We start from the raw sequence: 20163 nt of genomic DNA on the forward strand, positions 1-20163 counted from the left end.
CATCCTTAGGGAAAAATGCACCAGCAAGTTAAGGCTTATTAGCTCTGGTATTTGGAGATATGAATGACTTATTTTCTTCTTTGGCCTTTGTGTAATTTCCAAGTTATCCTCAATGAATATGTATTATGATTTTAATCCAATCTAATGTTAGTTAAACTTTTAAAAGATTGAAAGCAAAAGCAATGTTTAAAACAAGTTATGATTTAGGGGACCATAAAATTAGTTAGGAAGAGGGGAGTCGAATATTAAAGGACCTTGGAATTCGGCAGATGATAGGAAATGTGAAGTAAAGTCTACAGCAGTTTTCCCCACCTTATTCCATGTTTACTTACATATTACAAGAAAAGGTAGTATTTTTAAGAAATAGAATCCAGGTGCTGCTGTTTCTTAGGTTAATAATAGAAGCTGTTTTAACCAGAAGTCTGCATATAGAGCTCATTTTTATTTAAGAAAGAACCTGTTTGTTCCCATTTTCGAACTGTGAGCAGTTAATATAATAAATACCGAAGTGTACAATTGTACAAGTTAGTTTTCTGAAGCAAACCTTCGGGCTTGACCTTTAGTTTTTATATGTTTAGTTATCGCAGGTCACATAGTTAATTCTTCCTCAAGTGTTTATGAGATGGAGAAGTTCAGTTAGATGTGTTGTGATTGCAGAGTTTTGTGGCAGAAGTTGTCTGTCCTTGTGGCTCTCCTGTCGCTGAGTTCCTGGAGATGAGAACCAGCTGTGACACACTGAGCTAGTGAGATGCCTGAGTGTCGCTGGGCTTGCCCTTAAATCGGTGCTACTCTTCTCTGCTTCTAGCTCCGCCCAAGACCGTCAAACCCCCTGAGGATCATCTGAAGCCTGAAAACCTCGAGGGGTCCAGTTCCTTCAATTACAGTGTCCTGCAGCATCTCGGCCAGTTCCCCCCACTCATGCCCAACAAGCAGATCGCGGAGTCGGCCAACAGCAGCAGCCAGCAGAGCTGTGGAGGCAGCAAGCCCGCCATGTCGTACGCCAGCGCTCTGCGGGCCCCGCCCAAGCCCAGGCCCCCGCCAGAGCAGGCCAAGAAGAGCAGCGACCCTCTGTCCCTGTTCCAGGAACTCAGCCTGGGGAGCTCATCGGGCAGCAATGGCTTTTACTCCTATTTTAAATAATCACTTTTTTTTTCCTCCAGGGAGAGTGTTTTCATTTCTGTTTGTATCAGTAGAATTAAGATAGCTGGACTTCACCTATAGATGCACAGTTCCCTTTGTTTTAATATTAAGTATGTTCTCAATTGCTTTGCTGCTAGACTTGCAACTAATTTTTTTTACAGTATATTCCATTATTTTGCATTTTTGACATGAGTCGGAATTTTGACAGCTTTTATGTGGAATAAAAAATATTTTTAAATTTGTGTATTGTTACATATGTTTGCATCAAGCTAGCAGCTAAGAGGTTAATTGTGCAACTATTAAAAAAGGAGAAAAAAAGTTTGTCTAAAATGTATTTAAAAAGAAAAAAAAATTGTAAGTAGCATTTACATTTATTCAGTAATATTACCATACGCTGGGTTTCTGTACCAGAAATGGCCAGTTGATGTACAAATGTATGTTATTTTTGCTTAAATTCATTGAAAATTTTTTAAAAAAAAGGGGGCAGCATCTTCTAAATACTTTAAGTTTTATCAGCTTTTTTTGGTGACAAGATGCTGCATTCTAAAACTTTTCTAGTTTTAGACTATGTAGATGTGCTGTTGTAATCTCCATCCACCGTAGGATAGAGTTAAAGGCATTCTTTGCAGGTGTATTTCATATGCCACTGTTTTTTGTAACATGAAAAAAACAGTGGCATACTTAATTATATTTTGGACAAGCTACACTTTAAGCTTGTTTTTAATGTTAATTTGATAGTGTGTGTTTTTTTTTTTAAACAAATCATGAAGCTGAAAAATTTTTAGGATTGTTGGTGCTTAGTAGACTTGATAACTATTTTAAAAATGCGTGAATTTAGTAAAATCTTCTTTTCCTCACTATGCATGTGTAAATGTTCGTAATCTGGCTTCCCCCCTCTCCAGTGGTATAAAGAGTTGTGCCGCTTTAAGGTTTTTTTTCCCTCCAGTAAAAATTTTGGTACCTTTATTTGATGTTTACATTAAAATGTGACATTATACATGGCAATTCAGATATTTTGCTAACTGTTTTGTTTGAGGAACATCATTAAAGAAGAAATGTTTGTCAAAGATGTATCAAAATTCATCAAAATCTGGGGCAAGAAGCTACCCTTGTTTTCATGTCTTTTGATTCTTCTAAAAGAACCCCACTGAACTTGTACAAAAATATAAAATTTAAACAGCTATCTTAAATATCCTACAGTCTAAACATTGTTTTGAATGAACTTTGGTAAAATCCAAAGAAAAACGTTTACCCTCTTAAAACTCGTGGTCTTGTAACACTTCTGAAGCGACGCATGTCCACATTGTTTTCCTGATCTAGTAGTACTGCTTTTATACTTCAGAGATATCTTGAAACTACAATATAACCTTTTGAAAAAGATGATAATAAAATAATAAGGTAAGGTCGGGAAGCATTGCAAATCCTGAATGGATCCTGACGATCTGTTCAGAAATAGTGTTTTTTCGGAAGACTGCCTCTGAGTAGGCCATCCTCTCTTTGCGGTCCATTTTTAAAGCAGAGTTGAAACGCGGAGGGCAAAGAAAAGCGTCTACAACGGGAGTTTAGTTGGTGTCGGCCAGCAGTAGTCCCCTGTAAGCCTCAGACAGTTTGGGAGAAGAGAGGGCCTTTAGTTAAAGGCTGTCCAGCTGCAGGACAAATGCAGAAAACCTCTTTTTTTATTCAGTTCTGTCTTTCTGCCCAGAGTGCAGTTCGCTTCTCTGTGGCCTCACGTTACAGGCTGCAGGTCTCTGTGTAAGGCGGCAGATGTAGACGTGTAGACTGCAGACGTGTTAATGGTTAGTATAAATCACAGTTGGAAAACGGAGCAAGTTACAGCACCTCGTTTTCTCTGTAAGATGTCAGGTCACCACATTTAGTGATGTCGGATTTTACTCAACATAGTCACAAGAAAAGAAGAAAAAATTTTGCCATATAGCTGTGTATTTCTAACTCTGTGACAAAACTCAAGATACAGCCCAAACGAAAATGAGATCCCCCTGCTGTGAGGATGTCGATGAAAAGTAATGTTCTTGTCAGCGATGATTCTCCTCCCCCGAAAATACACAGGACTGTGACACAAGCCAGGTAAATGGTCGGAAGCACGCTGATCTGACGAAGACAGAACTGTCCCATCAGGACTGTCAGTTAACCCCTTGTCATAAAGTAATTGCCTAATCATCTGTTTTCCATACTTGAACCTTTAAAAAATACCAGTTTTAAAATTATTTATATTTAAATGTGCCCACCCTACCACCCTTATATATTGATGGAAGCTTTGGGTAAGGAAGCTGTTACATTGTTGTGACTTCACTGTTCTAAGCAGTTGTTTCTAAAAAAACTAAAAGGAACAGCTACTTCTTAGCCCACTGCTCTGCGGAGAATGTCTGAGTGTCCCTCACTTCCTTACTGTTTCTACAGCCAGTCGAGGATTCGAATGCCGTTTCCATCTCCGCTTTACTTAATGCCGTCTTTCCAACTGTGCTTTACATGTAATGTATACATAATAATATCTTGTAACGGTTTTGAGAAAGCCTTACTGCAAGAATCATTGCAAGTTTCCATTGAAATGAGGCGTGGCTTCTGAGTACCATTCATCCTGTTGGATATTACTCGGGTAATGTTAGCAAGTGCCCACGAATCAGACTTAAAAAACAACTTACAGTCGGCCCTCCGTATCTGCGGGTTCCATGCCCACCGATTCAGCAAAGCATGGATCAAAGATATTTAAAAAAAAAAAAAAAAATTCCAGAAAGTTCCAAAAAGGAGAGCTTGAATTTGCCATATGCTGGCAACTATTTGCATAACATTTATATTGAATTAGGTATCATAAGTAATCTAGAGATGATTTAAAGTATATAGGAGGATGTGTGAAAGTTATATGCAAATGCTACGTCATTTTATATAAGGGACTTGAGCATCCTCAGGTTTTGGTAGTCCTGGGGGTCCTGGAACAGATCCCCTGCAGACACTGAGGGGAGACTATGTTTTATATACTAGGTCCAACCTTAGAGTTCAGATGGAACTTTTTTTTTTAAAGCTTGATGTTAGCTCTGGGATAATACCAAGTATCACCAACTTCCTTTTCTTCCAAAACATATTTCTTCTAAGTGAGGTTAGTTGTTCACATGATGTCTTTCTACTACTTTGTTCTTTGTTATCACTCTGAAGTTTCCTTTATCTTGCCAGAACTATTTTTTTATTCATTTTACTTTTTAATTTCAGTGCTACTGAGATTTTCTTTTTTTACCTTAAAGAAATTCTTTTGGGTGATAGAATTTGTAGAGTTTTCATGCTAAATTTTTTTTCCCTATCTAAAAATGAATTTCTGTTAAGATTTGAATGAGCCTCATTCAGTGTAACATGGATATTTTCTGGTGGGTTTTTCAAAGGGGTTTTGGTTGCCATTTGGCATGTGCTTTGCCAATTGTTAGAGTAGAGCTTTGTTTTTGATTAATCAGCAGTTAATTATTGACCATTTAAACAACATGACTTTCATTTTCCCTTCCTCAGACAGATATGCTTTCTCTCCAGGTCATTTTGTATGTGTGAAATAATAAACTGCTTTGTGTGGTTTTTTTCCTCAGAGGTTCTAGAATAAGTTTGAGTTTGGTGTGAACATCAATTGGTCTTTTCAGTTCAAAGAACTGCAGAATAAGTAAAATAATCAGAATTCCCACTGAATAAGTATTACCTAATTAAACATAGCGATCCCCAAGACCTATTTGTGAAAATAGTTTCCTTTTTTATGGTGGCATTGAAATTGCTGAGAAAGTAACTGAATTCCCTAACTTGAGATAATTAAGATATAGTATTATCTTGCTCTGGTATAGTCGATCTTACATGTTTAATATTTTCCACGTATATACATTTCAAGGGCAAAGCTATAAACATATAGGAATGTATCTCTAGCGACCTGCGCTGGAGAGAGTCACCTTGCCTAAGAGCCAGGGTGTGAAAACCAATTTCAAGATAAATTTCAGATTTCAGCTATTGTTATTAACAAAATTAAATTTACTGAAATCGCCATTTTAAGAAGAGACACCTGTTATCCTTAGATAGAATTGTTTCCTACTGGAGTTGTTTTTAAAAAGAGAACCCAGAAAAAGCCTATAAAAATACAAGATTAAAACTTTAAATGTATTGCAAGATACAAATTGCTACCTTGAATGTTACTTAGGCGCTCTGGTTTTTCTTCTAGCTCCACAAAGGTAGTACTTTGTCTTTTATGATTTACCAGACGTTGTTTCTTGCTAACCATCCCTTTAACTATTGAGAAACCCTCAGTTTCTACCACCGCCCTGATGTGCGCTCCTAAACCTCAAAGGGTATGTCTTAATGGATCTGATTGTTCACTCCGCTTTTTGCCACCTGACCCACACACTATTGAGCAATTAGAAATGACGGATAATGTTCTAACCATGATTTCTTGTTCAGAATATCAGCTAGTGACGTCCGCCACATACTATAAAGGCAACAGGAAAGAGTAAGTGGCACGTTAGTCTTCGGAGTACTCATGATACTAGGTTTCTCCAGTTCTCCATCTACTTGGGGTTGGATATTTATTTGCTGAGGTTTCACTGTAAAGCTGCTAAATTCACACTACTACTTTCATACCTGTTTAATTAGCAATTTCAAGACCATTGTTATAAGGAGTGAATCAATCTTACTGACATTTAACATTCTCTTAAAACACATTCAGGAAGTGGCATTGTTATTACTTTAAATTAGAATCTGAGATTAAACAGATTACAAAAAATTTTAATGTAACATTTAAATTTTTTGAAATGTTTGAAAATACCTACTTTGGAATAAACTTTAAGGAAACAGTCACAGGACCTTCTAAATTTTTTTTGAAGGGAGGTACCTAACAGAAAAGAATACAGACTTAGTAATGTGAACTGTGGTTAAATCCTAAACCCAGTTATACAGTATTAGTCTAAAGCTTCAAAAACTGGAGTGTTAAGAAAATCCAGAGACATTCATATACTTACAGCTTCAGTAATGTATTAGACCAGACTTTATTTGCAATTTGTTCAACAGAGAGATTTTATTTTGATACGAATATTAAGCATAAAGCATAGTAAGTTTTATATAATTCTATAAGTTCATTAAACAATATTACGGAATTTTCATTATATTCTTTGGGAGTCTTTTTAGCTGTTTCTACATCTCATATATGAGGTGTCTTCTGTATTTTATTTTGCATACTAGCATGTGACTGCCTGCCTTAGAACTATGTATAGGAGGGGAAACCAATATTACTTAAAATTTTTTTTTTGATGTTTTGAAATAAATTTCGTCATTAGTTTTTTGTTTTTTGTTTTTTTTTTTTTTTGATGTTTGAGCAGTTGAGGGGAAGGGGCAAATTCCATAGGTTTCAACACAGAATAGAAGGAGTATCTGTTTACAAATATGTCCTGCTTTAAGATATGCAAAGTTTGAGCAGGATAGAGCTAGTGGATCTCGAACCTTAGCCAGCGTCAGAACTACCTGGAGGCCTTGTTGAAGTCCAGGCTGCTGGACCTGCCCCCCAGTTTCTGATTCCAGGCTGGAGCCTGACCATCTGCGTTTCCAGCAGGTTCCCAGGCAGCACTGATGCTGCTGGCCCAGGTACCACACTTTGAGAACCGCGGGTCTAGAGAAAGTCTGAGGGTCTTTTCAGTCATGCATTTATTTACTCAGTGTACAGAACTGATCTCTTGAGACGTTTTTATAATTCTGATGCCGTGAGGGGGACGTTCATGGAGAAAGACCTCTGTGGAGCGCCGGGCCCTTTGGGGGGCGGCCACCACCACTCCCCCCCGCCCCCTCAGCGCTCACCCCGGTTGAGGTCTGTGCCGCTCTTCCACGTCACAGGGCAGGAGCTCTCTCATTTGTAGGGTGAGTTTGGTTTTGTGTACACTGCAGCCTGGGCTTTGGTCTGGAAGCTGTGCATTTGCTTGGAGCGCTTAGCGTCAATCTCCTCCTGAGGATTGTGGAAGGAAGCCATCCGACTGTCACGAGAATGCACTTTGCGTTTATCGAGGCCCTAAGTACCGGAGGCCCCGTCCTAAGATGGCAGTGACCTGAAGCATGGAAAACGATAGATTATCCCCAAATGATGTAGTCGTAGTTTTTAAGTTTTGGGGGATGAGGGAGGTGAGGGCAAAGGATTTGCTTTTCAAATTATGTGTTTCTCAGGTTAACAAAGTTATTTTGGATTCTCTGCCATGCCGGTAGGTGTTAGGGGAGCCTGAATTGTCGTATATGGCAGAAGATTGATAATTGTCTCTGATTACTTTGCTACCTTTAAAAAAAACTATATATGTTTGCAAAAAGAGTCTAGAGGACTCTACCACCTACACAGCATGAGTTATTCATAAACCATAGGTGCACATGTATGAGCAAGTTATTTTTGAGAAAGAAACTGCCTACAATATAATAAACCTACAGGTCTTTGGATATTTTAAAATTCGCGTGCTGTTGTTGTTGTTAATATTCCCCCTGGAGTGCAGCTTGAGGGGTATTGGTCTCTGCCTCTGGTTTCTTGTTTGGCTTTGAATTTACCGAGACACTAGAAAGAGAAGAAATTATTTTTAAGGTAATAGATTCTAGAATGACTTAGATGTAGACCGTATGATAAGCATCATAGAACACACAGCTTTGGAATTCTTAAAACCCAGCACTTCCTCCGTGAAAGGCAAGATAACCTTTGGTGGGATTGTTTGTATGTTCAGCACAGGTTACTTTATCCAAGTCCAACTCATAGGGAGCTTCGGTTTGTTTATTCTTTGCACGATGCCTTGGATGTGAAGACCTCTCCGTCTTTCAGCTGGTCACAGGGCTCTTTTGTCCAGGATGAAGTCCTGACGTGTCAGTTACACCTGAATGTCTCTCAGCCTGCCCCCCCTCCCCACCCCATACAGAGCAAGAGTCTTGGATTTTTACATGTCCAGACCATGCCTACTTCCTATAAACCCGTGTGTATGACATTGTACTGTATCCGCTTTCTGTGCCAGTCATCCCACCCGATTCTTTGAAACCCATGAAGGTACTGGTTAAGTGTAGTAGTTGTATCCTAGGTAAATCCGGTGATTAAAATACCTCTCCTCTCAATTATAAAGGTAATGGGTTTTGCATTTTATTAAAGGGTTCTGTCATTAGTGACACAGGTTTTGTTTTTGTTTTTGTTTTTTTTAATGCTTCAAGAATACAGTTCTTATCTAAACTTGTTCAGCTAACTTCATGCAATCACTTGGCAAATTCATACTGGGTCTTATTTTGGCAAGCCTTCCAAAGGAAGGTTACATAAAACTGAGATGATCAGTTTCCATCTCTTAAAAGTACCAGTTGTACAGCCATCTAATAATCATAATTTATGGCAAAATTATAACAAAATTATTATTTTTTTCTTTGCAGTTAATGATACCTCATCTGAGAGTTCTAATACCTAAAGAGTTTATGCTTAAAAGTAAAAATGACTTTGTACCATAAAATAACCCCAAAGCCACTCTCTAGGGTTTTTATTTTCTTCCTTTTTTGTCATTTTCTTTTTTAACTTCGTTTTGGAATTACTTTAGTCGCTTTGGTTCCTTAGAACAAGTTTTCGATTTGGAGGTCTATAATTCCTACCTTGTGATCATTGTCTCAGTGAAGTTCTTTTGTTTTACAAGATTCATGGTAACACAAAATGTATTTTACTGCTACAACTAAAATGTATTTATAATAAAATGCCTTTTTAATAATTTGGAGATCTGTTTGTTATGTGTGAACCACAATCCTCTGCTTCCTTTTAAGAGCAAAGGTCTGACAGAAGTTAAGCACAGCACTTTGATTTTATTCATGATATTAATCAGTAAAACCAGCTAAAGTAACAGAACTCAACATTAATTTGTAAAATTGTGACTCTGTAGTTTCCAGAAATTTGCAACTTTACTTGTATCTCTGAACTTCAGCAGAAGCAAAGGCCTAAAGGCTTCAAGTGTTACCTGAAAGTTTAAAGATCATCAGTGATCAGTGAGAAAATGAGCCCTTTTCAAATTGTCATTCAGCGTGGTTCTTAGGAATTAAAAGTAGTGATCATGAATTAGTCTTAACAAGTCACTTGATGCTGCTGGGCTTGTGGAGCCCAGAATTCATTTCAGAACTTGTAAACCTAGTTGGTATCAATATATTATGAGGGTGTAATAATACACTTCGCAGGGGTGCACGGCACTCATTACTGCCTCCCCACCCCTGCCCCTCCCCTCCAGATGCCGGCTGTGCAGAAAATTGCCCTGAGTCAGGGTCTTGTTTTTGTTGGGGAAATAATTCTTTGCATCTGCCATGATACGATTTTGAGAAGCATTAGCAGGTCAAAGGATGATTTGTGTGGCTGCCTCTTTTATTTTTAGCACCCCGTCAATGTGGCACCGTAAGTCTAACTTGAATATTGTGTGTGGGCAGTCAGCCTTTCCTAGGGACAATTTCTAATTCTTACTCATTGCAGTGAGTCAGTTTTTAAGCTAGGTATCTTGCTTTCTTTGACTTGATCTGATACAACATAAATCGTCTCTGGATTTTGGAAAGAAACACACTTCTTTACAGATAAACCAAATGGCTTTGGAGGACCCCCTGGGCTGCCGTGTGCTCGACAGGAAGTAAGCAAAGTCATCAGTGGGAAAATGCAAATAGGACTGTCTCAGGTGTTAATTCCTATGCATTATTTGAAGCCTCTGAAGCATTTTCTGAGAAGGATATTAGTGTGCAAGTTATTAGGAAAATGTAATTTCATCAAAACTGCAAGGCGAGAAGTGTACGGAGTGCAGGTCAGGCGCGAGAAGGAAGGTTGGCCTCGTGGAGGGGGTGCTGGAATGGAGACTTGCTGGCACTCAGCTTGGCTAAACTGGAACATTCTGATGCCGCTGTGGTATCGGAGCTGAAGAGCCCTGGGTCTGTAATGGGCTCTGCCACTTGATTCACACAGTGGTACTGTCCTAACGAACCACTTCCCAATTGGACGGACATCCTCTCTTCGGACGTGAAGACCCCATCTCGATTGCATAGCCTCAGTTCCAGTTCATCCTACCAGCTGCAGCCCGAGTTTCCTTTCTGAAACGGATCCGATGGTGCCACTCTTCCCGAGAAGCCCTCGGTGGTTGCCCATCGCACCCTAAGTTTCTTAGCTGCACTTTGGAGACACCCCCGTGTCTTATTCCTGAGCACTGCACAAAGTCCCCTAAATCAGACAGCTTGCCGTTCCTCGCGTGGACGAACCCTTGACCTTCTTGCTTCTCTGCTTTGTTTGGAGCACGCCCTTCAGCCCTCAGAGCCCCCAGGTCTACTTTGGGGAGTGTTAGTTGTTATTCAAGGCTCTGTAAATTCCACCTCCCATGCTCCCCAGTTGGAATTAGTTCCCTTATCTCTGTGCCTCCATAATGGGCTTATATCTATGTTAGCACACTTTTTATATTAGAATTAGGAGTTTGTGAGCTTCTGGGTGACAGAGATCTTGTCCTAAGACCCCAAAACCTACAGCACCGGCTCTGTAGTTTTTACAGAGCAGGCCCTCGAATGCCTGCCGAACTGGCTCAGAGGGTTTGATTGAGAGAAGAACTTCAGGACACTCTCTGCTCCCCATGGATGCCTTTTGCCACTGTGGTGTGGCCAGATGATAACCGTGGGCAGGAGCGATGGCCTGGGGCGCAGGAGTGAGCTGTCCTGTGCAGTCACATCCCCGCCTGCTCCGCTCTGCTCTCTGAGCGATGACAAGCATTGGCATTCACCAGGTATCACTGTTAGAAGCCTTGGTTTGACAGCTTCACCATGGTTACGTCAGTTTGGTGGATGCTGCCTGCTTCAGCGTATCCCCGTCTGTAGGCACATTCCTACATGCAGGCTTCTGGGAGAGTGATGGAAGTCCCCTTTGTCTGAAGCTCTGGTTGATTTTACATCCACAGAGGGAGATAATTAGGTTGAAGAGGAGCTGCAGTTGCAAAGTCTGTGGTATTACCCCATTCTTAGCTCATTAAAACAGATGCTCTGCAAATTGATTTGAACCATCGTTTTGGGAAACTGCACGGCTAGTTCCTGAGAAGAAAGGGCACTAATTAGACGATGGGGTGAACCATCCAAGAGCTCTGGAAAGCGGACGTGGCTGGCTGGCCGCGTGGCTCCCACTCTGGGCCCCCCCTGCAGAGGGAAACAGAGGAGAATGTGGTTCGGTGCTCTTTGCTCACTAATTGAACAGAAATGTAATCGGAGGCCTCAGCCGACAAGCCCTCCTGCTGCGAGTGGACGCCAAAAGGGAAGGGCCTGGAGTCCGGGGAGTGGGTGTCTTGCCTCTAGGCCTGCTCGTCAAGCCCACCCGCTGTTAGGTCTTCTGTCCGTTTGGAACCCAGACATGCACGTGTTTCTACAAAGCTAAGGAGAAGTGGGTGCTCTCGGCCGAGGGTCCTCTTGGAAGAGAAAGTTTTGAGGATTCAATCCTCTTCACCTGGTGACGGGGCTTAGCGGGAGTGGTGACCTGGGACCAGAGCAACAGGGAGCTCTTGGCAGGTGTGTGAGTAAACAGGCTTTACCTGAGGAATCAAATCTCCCTGTGACTCGAGAGGCCTTCTAAGACCCAGGTAATTCCTACTGGGTTGGTTCTGTTAACAGGGTGGGAGAGACACTATTTTGAAAAATATTTGTGATCTAGTGTCGTTAAAGGTAATTTTGAATCATCCAGCAAAGCCCTTGTGGAAAGCCGTCTGTTCCTTTTTTTCTTTTTAACTGAAATACAGTTGATTTACAATATCGTGTTAGTTTCAGGTGTACGGCAGAAACCTGTCCGTTCTTAAGGGCTGACGTGCTCCAGCTCAGAAAACCATCTCACCCAGGGATACGCAGCCGCGCGCTCCGCCGTAGGGAACACAGGGGCTCGGGCCGAGCGCGGGACCCCCGAGGCCAGGGAACCAGATCCCGAACGAGCTCTAGAGGCCTTCTTACTGCACTTCCCGCTGCCTCTTTGCAGCACCTTTGCACGCACTCCTGCCGGCCCTTTCCTAGTTCACGCACTTGTCCGACGTACCAACACGTCCCGAGGGCGCTGTATGCCCTACGCTGTGCGGAGCGTGCGACTGGGCTGCGGAAGGTTCTAGCTGCCGGAGGGTTCAGAGGAAAATATAATCCAGCGAGGCAGGCAGGCACAGGGAGCCGCACAGAACGGGGTGAGAACTGGGAGAATCAGCACAGTGTTACGGGCACAGGAAGGAAGAAAGCACAGATTTTGCACGGCGTGGCTGGAGCATGTGTCACCTCGTGATGTCCGAGCTGGGTCCTGGGGAATAAGGAGGACTCCGGCAGCTTCAGAAACGGGGCGGGCCACATGCGGCCGAGGAACCCACCTAAATCGCACAGCACTTACGCCTTACTTTCACATCACCCACGATTGAACTCTCAGCGCCCGAGGGACCATCCCTGGGTTTTGTCCAGGACCAGCTCGTGTCCTGGTTTAGCACAGTGCTTCGCACACACTGTTGTATTTAGTGGGGTAGACAGGATAATGGTTCCCGAGGATGTCCACAGCCTAACCCCTGGAAAAAGGGACTCGGCAGATGTGATTAAGCTAAGGATCTTGAGACGGGAGCTTAGCCTGGATTATCTGGATGGACCCAGTGTTATCACAAGGGTCCTTCTAAGAGGGAAGCCGGACAATCAAAGTCAGAGAAGTGGGAGCTGTGGTGAGGGAGCCACAGACCAAGGACAGTGGGTGGTCTCAGAATAGGAACCGGACACGCTCAGTGGGCGTGCATTTGCTTAAGTGATGGACACCCCCTGTGGGAGAGACGTGAGTTGGCTCAGCGTGTTTGGGAAGCCACGTCCTCCGGGGCGGCCAGTGCTCAGGGCACAAGTGGCAGAGAGAGGGTAGGAGAGCCGGGCCTCACGGCGGCAGGGGCACAAGATGTGGATCGGCGAGTCGTCTCAGAAGTGGAATCTGTGAGGCGTGCCCAGGAGCCAAAGAAACCACAGGGCTTCTCGGCGTGGGGGTGAGGGGATGCAGGGCCATCGAAATGAGGGCGCAAGAAAGGGAGGGCAGGTTAGGGTGCAGGTCCCTGCGGGAAGCACCGCGGTACCCCAGCACTGACACCAGCACAGAGGCGGCCTGGACACAGGCGGGGACCGTGGCCCCAGGCAGCCGACAGCCTGGAAGGGAGTGAAACTTCTCAGGAGTTGTATTGTGAGCTGAGAAGGTCAAAGGCAAAAACCTTGGAAACATGCAGGTTTAAGGGGCAGGTGGCAGAATGACTACGGTAGAAAGGGCCAGGACAAAGGGAGAATTCAGGGAATCTTAGGGAGGAAGCGGAAGCAGAGGCCCGAAGTACAAACTCCCACAGAAAGGAGTCGTAGGGTGCCACTGGCAACAGAGGGGTCCCTGGTGACCTTCAGGAGGGCCCGTTCCGTGGCGTGGGGCATGGGAACCAGCGCGTGGCTCGGGAAGTGAACGCAAAGTCAGGCGGGGGGGACACGAGGCGTGGAGAAGGATCGTGGTTTCAAGACTCTTGTCGGTTGACGGTTGACGGGAGATGAAAGACCAGGCGGCAGCTCTGAAGGAAGGGACACTTACTCCCCTACCTGAGGCTTTCTGGCTACTTCCCTGCCTGTAGCCTCTGGCCCTTAGCGTCTCTCATGCGCATCTCTGTTCGTTTGCCTTTATCATAGCACTTCCCCCTCAGACACCTTCCCTGGCCTTCCATGAGACAAGCAATGTAAACTTTAAGGCTGTCTTTCTTTCTTGAACTCTGACAGTTTGGACTGCTTCCCTGGATGGAACTAGGAGGAGCTTAAAGACCACCTAATGGTTAAACGACTGTCAGCTGTTTCCAAAATGTTAAGCAGCAGCGTTCTTTTTTCTAACAAAGTCCTATATTAGAACCTAAATTTCTCAGCCCAAAATATGTAAAATACAAAATATATATTTTTACTTTTATAAATTTATTTAGTAAACACATTCTGTAACAGCTTCTTGTAAAATCAATTTGTAAGGGCAATGGTGATATTTTGAGGAACACAAATATTGGAAAATGGAATTTATGAAAGACAGATGCAGTCTGACATCTAAATCTAACACTAATTTATTTTCTCTGCTTTCGTTGGGCAATGTGAGCAAACATTGTGATTTATAAAGATAAACAGTAGTATATCTGCCTGCACCATTGTGTCTGAGCAGACATGCACAGGCCTGAACTTTCCAAAGACCAATGCAGAACTGACAATCCTAATCCATGAAACACAGACAAGAAGTTGAAATGTATCCAGAGAAATGGCCGAAGAAACTTTGTTTTAAGGCCTCCTCGGGAGAAAATTACAGCACAAGTTTCAACTCTTTGCAGGTCTTTAATATACACACCAGAGTGATGCGCATAACACAGGTAAGTCACGTTGGGTTTTGTTCCAGTCAGAATAAACTGGAGGGACTTCCCTGGTGGCACAGTGGCTAAGAATCCGCCTGCCAATGCAGGGAACACGGGTTCGAGCCCTGGTCCGGGAAGATCCCACATGCCGCAGAGCAAATAAGCCTGCGCACCACAACTGCTGAGCCTGTGCTCTAGAGCCCGTGAGCCACAACTACTGAGCCCATGTGCCACAACTACTGAAGCCCGTGCACCTAGAGCCCGTGCTCCGCAGCAAGAGAAGCCACCGCAATGAGAAGCCCGCGCACTGCAATGAAGAGTAGCCCCCGCTCACCGCAACTAGAAAAAGCCTGCGCGCAGCAACGAAGACCCAACGCAGCCATAAATAAATAAATAAATAAATAAATAAATAAATAAATAAATAAATAGATTGATTAAAAAAAAAAGAATAAACTGGAGTCCAATATCTGCACAGCTCACAGGGAACCTCCGGGAACCCTTGGTCTCTCCAGAAAACTGGGACCTGGCGAGACTGACTCATATTAGCCAGCAAGACGGCTAACAGCTCAGCTTCTGGAAGGAAGCAGACAGGAGCCTGGCTCTCCTTCTTTCCTCTGCTGTGTGCCTCTAGGTTAGCTACTCAGCCTTGCTGAGTCTCAGTTTGTTCATCTGTTGAATGGGAATAAAAGCGAACACACGGCTGTTGCGAGGCTTAGGAGAGAGAACACATGTCAAGCGCTCAACCAGGTCAAAGGCCATCTTACCATTTCACGTGTGTTTCATGGCGAATTTTAAAATGTGAGATTTATGTTTCCCGAGGTATGGGACCACTTCGTGCATCTCCTGGTATTAACAGACACAGAGAACGGCAGAAGTGGAGGGAGCGTAACGATGAGTTAGTCTAACACGTGCTCTGGTCTTGCAGGAGTTTGTTAACATTCACAAGTGAGGGAACTGAGGCCCAGAGCAGGTTGACAGCGGCCCTAGTCTGGATTCTGCCTACCACAGCCCCTACTATGTGCAGACAGCACACAGTAGGGCCTCGAGATGAGGGCGACTGAGGGGACACCTGAGCCCAGGAGACCCTGGCTCAGCGCCCTGGTCGGTTCAGATGGGACGCAGCCCCGTTCGTCTTTCCTCCACAGCAAACCCTGCATGCGTCCCCCAGAGCAACTTATTTCCCATCCTCCCTCCTCTCCATCCTTTCAGGTGCCTAGTGTGCGCCGGGCCTGGGGTCGGCAGTGGATAAGCTTTCCGCCCTGTGCTGCAAGCGGACCCTGAATGAGGAAATGACAAGAGTGACGACTGTCAACCGGAGCCTGTGCCGTCCTGAGCGCGTCTCAGCACGCTTTACAGGCCGCCGTTTCTGGTCGTGAGACGCCTTCTAACTACTTGAAGAAAGTAAGAGGGAGAGAAGCTTCCGTCAACCAACTTGGCGGTTGGTTCCCTTTCCTCATTTTCCTCCACCTTAAATGGAGACGATCATACGCTGCCACCTCCCTGCCTCTTGGACGTTTCCCGGTAGACTGTGTCCCTATTTTGTTAGCTTCATTTGGTGCTTGAAGCACGCGCGGGGTCACCCTAAGACCCTCTGTTCAAAGCGCAGTGCAGGTTGGCTTCCGACTGCCTCAGCCTGGCAGGACGGGGCGGGAAAGGACCGGGCGGGAAGGGCGTTAGCTGTTCAAATCAGTGACTTGGATATTTGTTTCGAGCTCTTGAAACTCAGGAGTGAGAACGCTCAGACTTGCTTGCAGACCAATCCCCCGAACTCCGTTTATCCTGGGGCTACCAGGGCCATTCGTGGGCAAAGCGAGAGGCAGGTTTAAAGCCAAATCAACGAGCATTTCCAGGAGGTCAGGGCTTTCACATTCAGGCCAGAAACTTGTCAGGAGCAAAGACAGAAGAAAACAAAGTATCGCTCCTTGTAATGGCAATTACCTTAATGAACTTCCTTCCCAGGCAGGATCCGTGGCCGGCGTAGCCATGAACCTGTGGCCTCGGTGGCTGCTACCGCGCGAGGCTGTGAAACGGGGGCTGGAGGAGGTCACGGCAGCTGCAGCCCCGCGGCTCGATCGCTTCCACATCGCGGATTCATTCAGACCTCGTCTCTGCTTCAGATCTCTTCTGAAAGCAGGCAGGGTATAAATTAGAAATGAATTGGTAAATAAAATATTTGATCAAAATGGAACAAGTCACACCAGCAGGGGAAGTATTGCGGTAGGATGTGATCAGAACCCCTCTTTATTGGGGCAGTCAGGAAACATAGAGGTAACAGAATTGAAATGTTCAATCCCACGGAGGGATTAATAAGGACCAAACCACTAGGGCAGACCCCATTATGTGTCAGCCAAGGAGAGGGTGCCGTGTCTCTCGGTCCCCCTAGTTACCTGGGCAGAGGCTAAGCGAGGACTGGACAGGCCCCTGGTTACACAGGTGGGCACCAGGTAACCAGATCTTGCGAAGCAAGTCCTTCTCAGGTCTTCCGGTGTTTCCTCTGTACAGTGGTCACAGGAGAGGAATCAAAAGGAAGAAGCAGTAATACGGATCCAGCCTCTATTTAAGATTTTGATGCTGTCTTCATCCTGGGTATTTTGCAATAATTCTGATTTAAAAAACTCCCACATCACCTATCCAAAAGAATGTAAAGCAAGCTCCCAAAGACATATTTGTACATCCACGTTCAGAGCAGCATTATTCACAATAGCCAAGAGGTGGAAGCAACCCACGTGTCCACTGATGCATGAACACGTGAACAAACGTGATGTACCCATACAGTGAAGTATTATTCGGGCTTGAAGAGGAAGGAAATTCTGACACAGGCTACAACATGGACGAACCTCGAGGACATTATGCTAGTTGAAATAAGACAGACACAGAAGAACAAATAGTGTATGATTCCACTCATGGGAGGCACCAGAGTAGTCAAATTCAGAGAAACAGAAAGTAGATGGTGGTTGGGATGGGCGGGGAGCTGTTAAAGGGGACAGAGTTTCTGTCTGGGGGATGAAAAGGGTCACGGGGAGTGGCTGCACGATGACGTGTAACATGACTGAGCTGGGCACTTAAAAATAATTCAGATGGTAGATTTTATGCTGTGTCTGCTTTACCACATTTCTTAAGAAGTCTCACACTTCAATGTTATTTATCTTGACTGAGTTGCTCGTCCTGGCTCCCTTACCTCATGGGATCTGATGAATCTGAAAAAGCTGAGAGAGTGAGAGCGTTACGGAACCTCAGGGTTTGATGATTTCGCCGTCCGTGCCCGTCCCGCTTGGCTGCTGCCGGCCCGCCTCCGAGCCCGTGGCGCGGTGTCCGGCTGCGGGCCCGTCGGCAGGCCCCCCGGCCGGGCGCTGCGGTGGAGCCCGGGGACGCCGCGAATCCCGAGCCTGACCCGTCACAGCGTCCTGCCTGGCCAGCGTCGGTGAGCGCGCTGGACACGAAAAGACGTCTTCCCTCGTTGGTTTCGTTGATCGCCTCGCTTTTCAGCGCTGGGCTCTGTTCCGCTCTGTCGAGCCGTCCTCTTCCCGCGGCAGAAGCTGGCGCAGACGCGGGGCTGTGTGGCTCCCTGGCTGCAGCCGGCCGGCCCCCCGCATCCGCACAGCAGCTCCGGGCCTGCGGACACGTCCCGCGAAAGCCCTAGACGCTGGGAAACCAACGTATTCTGCGATGCAGCGGAATGGTCAGTGGCTATTGCATGCAGAGTGATTCCGGCTGCTAAAAGCACAGCTATCTAGGTGGAGATACAAAGCGCACACCAGTCTAATTCCCCTAAAAGTAATAATAATAATAAAAACAATAATACTGGACCCCAAAATGGAGTTCGTGGGACGACAGCACCCTTCCTGCTCGCAAACCGCGGCCCCACCGCCCAGGCTGGCGCGGACGCTGATCTCCGAGTCTCTGACCCGGAGCCAGCGGCTCTCAGGCGCCGTCTTTGCCTCCCCGGGACGCGTCCGCCCTCGGCTGCGGGGCCACGGGGAGCTGAGCGGCCTCCTCTGCGTCTCGCCTGCCACCCGCCCTTCTCGGCAGCGCCCACCCTCTGGTGTCACCCCTGCTCTCCTTGACCCTTTCGGCTTCACAGCCACGCACCGGGCCTGTGCACGTTCCCCGACTCAAAAGCAGGCTGGCTGGGCCCTGTCCGCCCCTCCGAGCGCAGCCCGGACCCCGGAGATGTCAGAGGGCGACCTTCGCCGGCCCCGCCATGGTCGCTACCCAGACGCCCCGGACTCTGCTCCTCCCTTTTAAACTGTTCTCAGCACAACGATCGAGTTTCCTTCCTCTCGCTTTACAGAGGCGAACAGCTAGGGGTTAATAAGCTGGCTGATGAGACTGGTTACTCAGAACAGGACCGGACGGTCAGTATTTCTGACGTTGCGGGCCGGTCTTAACCCGGCCTGGAAGCAGGAACTAGCATCGGGGGGTGGGGCGGGGCGCGGCTGCGTCTCGGCGGATTCGCTCCTGGACCAGACTCCAGCCAGGCCACTCCGAGCCCTCCCCTGCAGCCACCTTGGCCTAGAAAGACGCGAACAGACACTAACACAGTTTCCAACAGCTCAAGGCCACACCCCTAGGATGAGCCCAGCCCCCCCTTAAAGTGTCTGCCTGAGAAAATTCAAGGCTGCCGAAAGAGTTTGCTGTTTGTTCCAGCCAACACCTGAGGACAGGGCCCTTGTCTCCCAGCCTCTGTGAGAGGGTCGGCGCCTAACTTGAATCATCTCCAGTTCGCCCAGCCCCTTCCAGCCCTTGGCGATCTTTGGCTTCTCAGACCCTGTGGAGCCCTCCTCACCCCTCCCGCATTCACCCTTTAAAGCTCCCGGGCGCCTCTGTGCACACAGCTGAGTTCAATTCATCCCAGACTCTTCCTGTGGCAATAGTGCCTTACTGATTAAAATCTGCCCTGACCACTTTAATTGTGGCCTTGTTTATCTTTGGCAGTTCTGGTAAAACTTTGCTTATGGACACTGAAATTTGCATTTCATGAAATTTTCACATCACTAAATCTTTTTCTTCTTTCGATTTTTCTTAACTATTTAAAACTATAGAAACCATTCTTAGCAGGCAACGGGCCCCAGGTTGACCCATGGCCAGTGGTTTGCTGACCCTTCTCTGCAAGAAAGGTCTTGACATGGACCACTGGCGCACGGTGAAGGCAAAGGGTGGAGGGGGCCTCTCTGCCCACCGTGTCTGACTCACCATCTCTGAGGGCTGGCCGCGCACGGTGAGGTTTGAAGGCGGAAGGGTGTAAATTATGAAACTCCAGGAGGCCCTACGTGTCTAGCTGCTAAAGCCCTGTTTCCTGATGTTCATTGCAACAAAAATCCAGTGTCTGAAATCAGAGCCTTGCAGCTGCGTGGCTGGAGTGCTGTGTTAGCACTGGGATGCCTGGCATGCCAGCAGCTCTGGAAATAACCCTCTTTATTTTTAACGCCCGTGGCTGGTCAGACCGCCTCTGGTTTCTCCCAAAGACAACCCCAGGGCCCAGAGTTACAAATTGGAATTCAGAACCTCTAAGTCTCGTTGGTAAGCAGACAGACCCTCTGTCCCTCTCATCCCCACAAAAGTCCTCAACATCCCCGGGGGCTACGCCTTCATTTCCCCTGCTGGGTCACGGGGCCCCTGGGCTGTGGTCAGGAACCCAACAATTTCTATGCAAGGCCAAGGAAAAAGCAAG

At 45.9% G+C, this 20163-nt stretch overlaps 1 protein-coding gene across 11 annotated transcripts in view; it reads left to right on the forward strand.

The window, feature by feature from the left end:
* HELZ (helicase with zinc finger) overlaps positions 1 to 7591 on the forward strand; it is a 156601-nt gene extending 149010 nt beyond the window's left edge. For all 11 annotated transcript variants that reach the window (XM_082441863.1, XM_082441862.1, XM_082441865.1 and 8 more), the window contains one exon: positions 806 to 7591. In XM_082441863.1, the coding sequence (XP_082297989.1) occupies positions 806 to 1140 (335 nt within the window). In that variant the 3' untranslated portion in view covers positions 1141 to 7591. The remainder of the gene's footprint in view (positions 1 to 805) is intronic.
* Positions 7592 to 20163: the final 12572 nt, after the last annotated feature.

Source organism: Balaenoptera physalus (assembly GCF_965194825.1).
Source record: "Balaenoptera physalus genome assembly, chromosome: 20".
NCBI classification, from domain to species: domain Eukaryota; kingdom Metazoa; phylum Chordata; class Mammalia; order Artiodactyla; family Balaenopteridae; genus Balaenoptera; species Balaenoptera physalus.